Source organism: Epinephelus lanceolatus, chromosome 15 (genome assembly GCF_041903045.1).
Source record: "Epinephelus lanceolatus isolate andai-2023 chromosome 15, ASM4190304v1, whole genome shotgun sequence".
Lineage (NCBI taxonomy): Eukaryota > Metazoa > Chordata > Actinopteri > Perciformes > Serranidae > Epinephelus > Epinephelus lanceolatus.
Genome location: NC_135748.1, coordinates 41,210,423 through 41,220,508, shown reverse-complemented (window position 1 = coordinate 41,220,508; position 10,086 = coordinate 41,210,423). Strand labels below are relative to the sequence as shown.

The 10,086-nt window shown below is 45.9% G+C and overlaps 1 protein-coding gene across 3 annotated transcripts in view; it reads left to right on the top strand.

Annotated features, from left to right (window-relative positions):
• Positions 1 to 269: 269 nt before the first annotated feature.
• The window catches only part of npas3 (neuronal PAS domain protein 3), a 470,885-nt gene continuing 461,068 nt past the window's right edge, over positions 270 to 10,086 (top strand). For 2 of the 3 annotated variants that reach the window (XM_078175360.1, XM_078175359.1), the window contains exon 1: positions 4,387 to 5,129. In XM_078175360.1, the coding sequence (XP_078031486.1) occupies positions 5,080 to 5,129 (50 nt within the window). In that variant the 5' untranslated portion in view covers positions 4,387 to 5,079. Of the gene's footprint in view, positions 1,293 to 4,386; positions 5,130 to 10,086 lie in introns of those variants that run through there. The other variant, XM_033642411.2, reaches the window with a different exon arrangement.

The following is a 10,086-nucleotide window of genomic DNA, read 5'->3' as shown; positions in this document are numbered from 1 at the left end:
GACCTTTTCCATAAAATAGTCTCTTTATTATCGGCGGTGCTTTAAAATAAAAGTCCAGTTTACAGCTGCTGCGTTATTCCGCACATTAAAGCAGAGCAAATGTCCTCCCGCTGAACAAACAGCACTATCAGTCAATCTCTCTCCCTCTCTCTCCCTCTCTCTCCCTCTCTCTCCCTCTCTCTCGAGCGCAGAGGACAGCACACACACACACACACGCACACACACACACACGCACATTACGCGCACAACACACGCAGGCGCTCGCCGACATACCGACACACACTTTGGCGCTGCCGCCGCTGCCTCTGCTGCTGCTGTATCACTGTATCACACCAATGTCATTGCCGAGCTCGTGCTGCTGAGAGCCGCGCGCTCACTGACTAACTGACCGACTGACTGCTCTCTTTCAGGTCCGCCGTTCCCACAGACACCCACCGACCCCACCGGCAAGACACCAAGAGGGATAGCCGGGGACCGGATGCCTTTCTCGGATGGAGAGCCGGCGGCGGTGGCCGCGTGAGAGAGGAGAGTCCGGAGCTCCTGCGCCGGGAGACAACACCACAGACACGGCTGTCCGTCCGTCTTTAATCGGTGAAATTATCACCTCTTAGATCCACTGATCCATTGATCCATTGATCCAATTGACTGTTGAGTGGGAGGAAGAAGAAGGGGGAGACCGCGCGCACCGGAGACACCGGGACCATGATCCGGAGCTGCACGGGGGGTTATCTCTGAAGGATAGAAGAAGAAAAGGAGGAAGAAATAATAAAGCAAAAGCTTCATGATCTTTTCCGCTCGTGCAACATCCACTCACTAATCCCATTAATCTATTGATCCATTGATTGGTGACTGTTTGTTTTGCGCACCGGGACCATGAGCCGGATTTTCTTGAGAGTTCTATCCGAAGGTTAGAGAAGAAAAGGAGAATAAAAACAACAAGAAGAAGATTGTTGTTTGTCTTCTGAGCTGAATCAATACCTCTGTTGATCCCAGTGATCCCAGTAAGCGGTGACTGGTCTGTGTTGGGGAGGAAGGAGGAAGGAAAAGCGGAGGAGGTTGTAAAACTAGACGCGGGAGCGCATCGGAGACGGCCGGGGGACCATGATCAGGATCTTCCCGGATTTCAGCGTCCAGGTGACGGCTTCGGGAGCCGGAGGACCCGGTGGCGGAGGAGGCGGCGGAGGCGGTGGGATGGTGACGGGACCCCAGGTGGGTCGGGTGCCTGTGCCGATCCCCGGAGCCACGAACGGGACCCCGCAGAGCGTGCAGGGGATCACCGCCTACCAGCAAAGGTATGTGGGGAGCTGCAGGTAAACGACCTGTGGCGTTACGAGTGAGAAAAATACTTTCATCTAAAATGTAGAAAAGTGAACATATCTACACTTCAGGGGAAATATTTTAATATCCCTTCAGTGAGAGTCTCTGTGGTCACTCCTGTAATAGATTTGGCTGAGATATTTTTATTCTATCCTCCTAAAATCTATAATAGGATTACCACATCTTCTTCATGTGATACTTTAATGTTCAGATACAGCTGGGCATCTCTAACTCAGTGGACACGTTTTGGTTTGAAATTTTTTAAAGATCTTTTTTTGAGATATCATGAAGCGACACTATCAGTTGGTATTTAAAATCAAAGTTTTAGAAATCATCCATAACCCTAAACTGCAGGTACATCATTCAGCGCCTTGTGTGAAACTGGATGGAGAGGGCTTTATCGTTATCAGCACCGGGGATAAATGTTACAAAAATGTGGCCTTTTCCTCACTTAGTTTTCTATTAAACCTGAAAGAAACAGGAGGATCCAGCGGCTTTGATGCCACACAAGAGGATTAAATTCAATATCCACAGTTTGATTTATATATTTTTTTGTGTTTCAAAGTACACACAAGTGTTTGTGGAAAGAGAGCAGTGTATTCAGCACAGACAGAGGGATGAAGTGACGGAGGAGAAACAGAAGAATCAGGTTGATTCAGTGGAAATAGAGGAGTGAAGTCCAGGTAATTCAGTGGAAAAAAGTGGGATGAGGTTGTGCTAATTCAGTGGAAACACAGGATGTAATTTATTGGAAATAGAGGATGGAGTTATTTCAGTCGAAAAAAGAGAAATGTGTGGAGTGTTTTCCAGCTGGCCATGAAGCCGCGGCTCCTTCAGTCCAACCTGTTCTCTGGTGACAATTCACTCCATCCGTCCCCCCTGTTATTTCCTTATTTCCCCTCCAATCTGAATCTAAATGATTGCCTCCCCGTCCGGCCGCTCAGTAGGGTTGTTTTTTCTAATCATCTGGAGCCGTGGGGGGGCCCAAACACACCAAACACACACTCACACACACTTTCGCCTTATTACCCGAAAAACTCTCCGTATTATGGAGTGTAGCTATGTGTGTGTAAAGTCTAAAAGCTATGGGGAGCAAACAGACATAAATCACAGCCGGGGCCTCTCTGAGTGCACTGAGAGCGTCTCAGCCCTCTAAAGCAACAAATAAGAGGAGAATAAGGGCCGTATTGTTATTTAAAGCAGGGCTTCTGGGCACATATTAGACCCCCATACGGGGGGATTTTGTGTAGTGGACCTTATGTTTGTGTCCATATGTGGGAGGCGAGGATTAGAGCGGTGGTTTGACACGTTCTCTGATCATTTCTTCTGACACCAAACCTGCTGGAATTTAACTATGTCGTCATCTGGCAGCCGGGGACCCGTCACAACTCATCAAGGACCCTTTGAGGCCCCCGGTTTCCAGTTTGAGAACAGCCAGGCCTCAACAATCTCCTTTAAATGTGAACTTCACTTATAAAAGATTTGCGTCTGGATCTCAAACAGCCGCAGAGTCTCGTTTCATCCAAGCGGGATGTTTTTTAAATATGCTCCCCGTCTGTGGATCCTGCGTCCTCGTCGGCCCGTCGTCTCGCTGCCCCTCTCCCCTCTCTCTATACATAATGTTTCCCCAACAAACAGCTGGGAGCTAATATGTTTATACATTACGCTCCATTATCCACGTCGCCTCCATTTGACTGCTCTCAGTAAGCAGAGCTGAGATGGGGAGAGAAGGAGCAGCCAGACCTCATCCGCGAAAAGAACGGAGCGAGCACTTGTTCCACCGACCCTGGACGAGGTTAAAGAAATAAAACCAGACGCGAGCAGGCGCCGTCTCGCTCCGGGAACACACAGCTGGCTTCGGTGCATTGATAAAAACCTAAAACATCTCCTGATTTTATTTGGTTTTATCCCCAAATTCACCTCAGGTGGAGAAACTCAAATGTTGGTGTAACTGAATGATGTCAGTGCAGCTCAGGGCTCAACAGCGAGGCTCTGCTGGGGGTCAAACCTGTGACCTCTCCGGTTTTGGACTGTCGTGTGACCATAAAGCTGACAAACACCTACCGATTTGAACATTTGTATTTAGGCGTGTTTAGAAGAAAATGAGTCTGAATCTGAGCTGTAAATCACTGCGTCTCCCGTCACACCGCTGAGCATGATGAGGCAAAAGCACATGTTGACGCCTTCTCTGAATACATAAGTGCACGTGCGTCGATCGGCAGGCGTTCAGCTCATGACGATTGCAGACTGGAGGTCATGGTTCCCCTCTCCAGTCTTTATTTTCCACCACAGCACCGCCTGTAACCCCGTGTTTGTGTGGAGAATACCCAGCATGCCTTTGACCTTGACAGGTCATTGGTATAGAGAGGGAGGCTTTTCAGCTTCCAGGGCTGCAGCCTGGGGGTTAATCACACAGCACACCGATTAGGTTACAATGAATTATACATTAAAAAAAGAAGAAGAATTTAAATGAATGTTGAGAAAAAAAAGAAAGAAAGAAGAAGCAGGCGATAGTTTCTGTTGGAGGATAATGAGCCATTGCTGACGTGCAAACATCAAAGCCTGGAGGAAAATATATTTTAGAGGCTGAAAATATAAAAAGTGAGCAGGATAATTTGATTTTTACAGATGATATGAGGAGTGCTGATCATATTCACACTCATGAGGACACAAACACAGCAACATGACTGAGACTCTGCACATGTGCAAAGAAAAATGCAGCAGCACAAAAAGTTAGTGACTGAATTTGGGATTTAAAGTGAGACATTTGCTGTGATGTGTTTATTAAGGAGGGTGGAGGGGAGTGTGTGTGTGTGTGTGTGTGTGTGTGTGTGTGTGTGTGTGTGTGTGTGGAGGTAGATCTGATTTACAGGGCAACCATCCAAATAAATCACCCATCACCCCCCGCGCACGCTGGGTGGTGTTTTTGTGATGGTTAAAAATTGGATAATAACCCCGCGGTGCAACCTGTAATACAGGAAGAGAGGGGGAATTAAATAAAAAATAAAACACACACACACACACACACACACACACACACACACAAACTGGCTCCAACTGCAACTGAGTGGCGTTGTTGCGCCGGGGCTGGAGAAAATACCGGAGATGTGTGGTGTCCTTTTTTTTTGCTGTCAGCAGCCAGAGGAGGGAAAAATGCTCCGAAAAACCACAGACACTCTGACCGCCCAGCGACGCTCCGCCGCGGGGATTTTAACGGGGATATAGGCGCTGCAGCGGCGGCGAGAATGTAAAGATTTGACGCGCCTGTTTGGCTTTTTTTCTCCTCCGGAGCGCATGCAGGAAATTCTTCTGTAGTGCCAAAACCGAAGCCGTGCGTGTGTGGAGAGAGACAGAGAGCAAGAGAGGGGGGAGAGACAGCGGGATCTGAGAGGCATCCACCCCGGGTTCCCCCTCACTCCACTCGGCATGCCTCTGCTGCTGCAGCCCGGTCCTTGCCTTCGCCTCCACCGCCCGTTGTTTCCACGCTCCTGAGCGGCGGCGGCGGAGGAGAGAGACAAGCACGAGACGCACGCACAGCACAGCACTGCACAGCACTGCACGCACGCACGCACGCACGCTCAAATACACATCCACACACTCACACGTTCACACACACGGACATGGCTTTGTCTTAACACACCGACCATGACGCATTGCTGTCAGGGTGCAGCGCACCGCCGCCGCTCCGCGTCCAAATAAATCTGAGGAGAGAAAAAAGAGAAAAGAACAGAAAGTAAGAAATCAAATAATTGTTGCAGGAAGATGGCGCCCACCAAGCCGAGCATCCAGCAGGACCCGACGCGGAGAGAACGGTAACGGGGCTTGGATTTTTGTTCCTGCACACACTCCTCCTCTTCCTCACTGCATGTTTACAGCTGCACACTGGCGGCTCTGAACCAACCGGCAGCCCGGCGGCTTACCGGCTGTTCCGCGTCGCTTTGCGTTTTATTCTGAGCCTGAAGGTGTCAGGAGGAACGCTGTTACCCTTTCCAGAGGAGAGTCGAGGTGTGCGTGCCCCGCGTGCGTGCGTGCGCGCCTGTGTGTGTGTGTGTGTGTGTGTGTGTGTGTGTGTGGCTGGGTAACAGGTCGGTTGGCTGACTGTTGGGGAGAATCAGAGGACTGTCTTTGCTTGTCTCGCCTCTCCTGCCCATGTGTGTACCTGCGTGTACCTTGCCGTGCACGTGCGCGCGTGCAGGTTGAGGAAGCCATGCAGTGTGTTGACGCTCTGGGCGAGCAAGGTGTGTGAGCGTCGAGGAAAACATGTGCAGCCATCGATGACAAACGTGTGTGTGGATGTGTGTTTGTGGGCAGCACTACTACTGCTGTGTACAGCGCGCGCGTGTGTGCGCGCGCGCGTGTGTGCGTATGTGTGAGGCTCGGAGGAATTAACAGGAAGTTTTAATGTGGAGGGATGTGCATGGATTTACCTGTGCAGGTCACACTGAGCAGACCTGGACGTGACCTCACAGCTGGTTCACTGGCTCTGATTGTTAAGGTGGAATTAAGGTGGAAATATTTATCATCATGGTTTATATGTAAAAATGTTTCTGCTCATCTGATCAACTGGTGGGTTCATATTCCTGATATATTCTCTCACACACTGCAGAGCTGATCTATTCTATTCTATTCTATTCTATTCTGTTCCTCTCAGTGTGGCAGATATTATTGGACATGACTCTGTGGACAGGAACGTCTCTGTTTTTGAGAATCTGTCTGATCCAGTCTGTGAGGCCTTTCACTGTCGGACATGTTAAAACCACAACTTGAGTTTTATATTTTGAAACTGGTCTGTTGTAATTGTCGGACATATTGGTCATAATTTCCTGCAGTAATAATCCAGTTGTTTTTTAACCTGTTGATTTAAAGATGATAATCACATTACTCAGTTTTTAAAATTTTGTTTAATCCTCTTTTATTCAAACCATGAGACATATTGAACATCGTTCTCTTGTAGAGTTCTACAGTATTCTGTTCTATAATATTCTATTTGACCGACATGGCATCATTTTCTCTATGGCATATTCTTCACCTGTTGATTTTGGAAGGACAAGCAATCAGATGTCACTATGACTCAGTTTCTTTATATTCAATTTTACTCTTCTATTCGTTGTCCGGTTTGATGGTTTATTCTATTCTAATCTATCCTGGCAGACTGTTCTGGACAGGACTACATATTTTTGTTACCTACAGATTTAGACACAGGGGCGTAGCACCAAATTCTGGGCCCTGTGCATCAGCAGTCTCTGTGGGCCCCCTGCTCATCCTCTCTTGATCCATGTTTCTCTCATGTACCTGGAACTAGAACTAGAAATCTTTATTGTCGTTGAATAGGAATACAATGAAATTAGTTCTGACACTTAAAGGCTGCATTCCTGCACCAAGAACATAAAAACACAAGACACAGGACATAGGTGGGGATAAAAATGCAATAAATAAATACATATAAAACCGTTTGATATTTATAAAGTCAGTTTCCTTTCTTTTTTGGAACCCTGAAACATGAGTGTACGATGGTGCTCCAGCAGCAGCTCACTCAGCTCTAACTGTGTTTAAAGGGGAACCAGTGCAGGATGGACTAAACCATTTTGCACCTTTAAGGGACTATTATTTATTTGTCAGAGGAGAAGTGTGGCTTTTACTTGACTTTTATTTTATTTTTCAGATATTTTCCTTGACCCTCCCTGAAGCTACAGATATTTTCCTTGACCCTCCCTCTATCATGAATTAGTTATTACATTTTAAAAACTAACCCTTTGATGGTTGATAGTTTATGTTTGGCAAAACAAAAAGTGATTGTGATGAAATATCACTATCCTAAGGTCAGATTTGGTTATGTTTTTTTGCTGATGGACACGTTTGTCAACCATGAGGTGTTCAAGGACCACCAGAAATTGGAAAATCCAACACTAATTTCTGTTTTTACAGTTTCTGGCTGTGATACATGGTGTAATTTTGGCAATTGGAAGGAATGTTTTCTTTAAAAATTTGCAGTAAAATAAATACAAAATATCACCATTGAAATGTGTATGCCCCTCCTCTAAGACAAAATAACAAAACACGAGTCCCTCCCCAGTGCTTAAAAAATATTTGACATGCCTCCCACTTCTTGCATCACCCACCCCCCATAAATAACGAGAGGCCTCAGAGAGCTTCCACTATACAACGTTCAGTCGTCGTCCAGCCAATTTATTCAGCCAATTTTAATTTACTTGTGGCATTAATTCATTATCAATAAATAAACAAACTTTTTATTTCAGGCTTTTTTGGGCCCCCCTCCTACAAAGCCCTGGATAATCACTCCCACTTGTCTCCCCCCATTATACACCTCTGTTTAGAGATGACAAGCAAATGCATAACTTTAATTCTATTATAAATGTATGTTTAGTCTGTGTTTTGCAGTTGTCTCGGATGAAATAAGTGCGTCATATGGGTTACTGCATCTATTTTATTTGGGGTATTGGACATAATACTTTGGAGAATTTATTCTATTCTGTTCTATTTAAACCAGACAACATACGGTGGAATAATGTTCTCCATGGGAATATGTATGTCTGCACACAGGAATGACGACCACATGTAACTGCAGCTCTATTCTGTTCTTTAAAGGCAGTGATGGGGAGTGTTGCAGTGATACAGAGGAGGTGAAAAGACTCTACTTTGGTTTATGTTGTGTTTTCGGCTGTGCAGCCTCAGTGTAGTAACATGTAACACCACTCTGTCTTTGAGACGTGTTTATTTTGATGCTGCTTACATGGACGGAGGGTTGATGACATACGTTCAGTGTTTTTCCCCCCTCTGTGTAACCTCTACTCTAACATCTGTTGTTATGAAGGAAAAGGTGCAGAGATAATTTAGTTCCAGCTCGCTGAGGTCGTCTCCCTGCTCGACCGGAGCCTCGCCGGCTCGTCGTGTCGCTGGTTTTATTTCAGTCAGACGTCCTCCTGTTTAACGACACAACACCTGCTCTGACAGAACTGCAGCCGACAGGAATGTAAATGTTCGCTCCGAGAAACATTTGTGTAGATGTGAGCATTTGGCAAATAACACAGAAACTGTTGGACTTTGAAATACGGAGCTTTGATATGTTTTTGTTTTTCATGCTGGATCTTTGCCACAGTGTTTCTGCAGTCCTGTAATTATTTGGAAGGACTCAGGTGTGTGTGTGTGTGTGTGTGTGTGTGTGTGTGTGTGTGTGCGTGCGTGCCTCTAAATAGTGAAACCAGATAAACACTACAGGAACAAAATAACTCATCAGACAGCAGCTGTGATGGCGTTGCAGCTCAGAGTTTCCTGACTCAGATCTGATGATTTCTCATCAGTGTGACCAGAACAAAACTGCATCAGGTCACACTGTTTGATTTCCCATCTGCATCTCAACCTCAACACATGACTGAAGATGAGATGTTGGTATCTGAACCCTCAGATCTCTTTGGTTTTAGTTTTTCATGACAGTTGTTTGAATTTTGCCGGCGTGAAGCAGATGCAGCTAAAACATAACTGTAACAAACAGGCACGTCGTGACACCAGACATTTAGTCGTCAACACCAATATTAATCTCAATACCACGATAATACTTCAACATACACTCTTTTATTAGAAACATTTAAATTAAATTAAGATTTTATTATTAATCCTGATGCTCTGCCTCGAACATAAGGAACTAGTCTGTGTGGGTTCATGAGATTTTGTGAGTGAGGAAACATTAATATACACCCTACAGAATATTCATATACTTCTCCTCCGTTGTTGTTCAGCACTTGTACATGTAAGATATGACGGTTGGTGTTTGTGGCATTTGTCCTGCCCCTTCTCCACTGTGATTGGAGGGCAGGATAAAAAGCACTCGCCAACTTTTTGGGCAGAAAAAGGAGGCCAAGGGAGAAGTGCCAAACCTGCAGTTCCTCTAATGTCCACTTGAGGCTGGCTCCCAAAGCGAGTGAGTCCCCAGAGACCTTTATGTTAAAATGCCCAACTTTACAGCAGGTATGTTTACAGCCTGGTACCAAGAGGAGTTAAGTGTCTGTAGCTAATTTCAACATTTGAGACAACTATACAGGAAGTTAATTTTTATATAGCTCATCCGTTTACAGGCTGAAAGTTACTCACAATTAAGGGTGGTCTGCTTTAAGTGACAGGCGGTCTGCTGATAGTGTCCTCGGCTTCTCAGTTGGATCCACCACTTGCTCCCCCACAGCTGTGTGAGGACCGGCCAAAATGTCCTCACGTTGCAAAAATGTCCTCACTCTGTTGCTAAAATATGTTATGTGGTCCTCACTTTGTAGCATGTACAAGTATACACACACACACACACACACACACACACACAGAAATAACATCACTAGTTTAAACAGTTGTAAGTGTTACTAAAAGTTATTTTGCACTGAACGTGCAGCGCCCCGCACAGAATAGATGCTCAGCACCATGTTATGCTAATGGTGTTTGTGGCAGAGTATAAATACACAGTGCTCTCATAGCAAAGACTGAACGACATACTCTGGCCGCAGGAAAAATTACTTGTCTTTTTGACGAATTGAGGCGGAGCTGTCGCTGCTGCTGCATCTGTTGCCGCCTTCCATGTGTTGTTGTTGTTCTTCTGTGCTGGTAGGCGATCTCCTTTCTTTAGGTCCAGAAAGATGGTGAGTTTTCAGAATTTTGGCATCATCTTTGGTACCAAAGTATCGGTTCTTGTGACATCCCAGTAACAAGGTACGAGCCAGGCTTATCTGCATGACTGGGATCAGGGTGAAGGACATGATGTGTTAATAACAG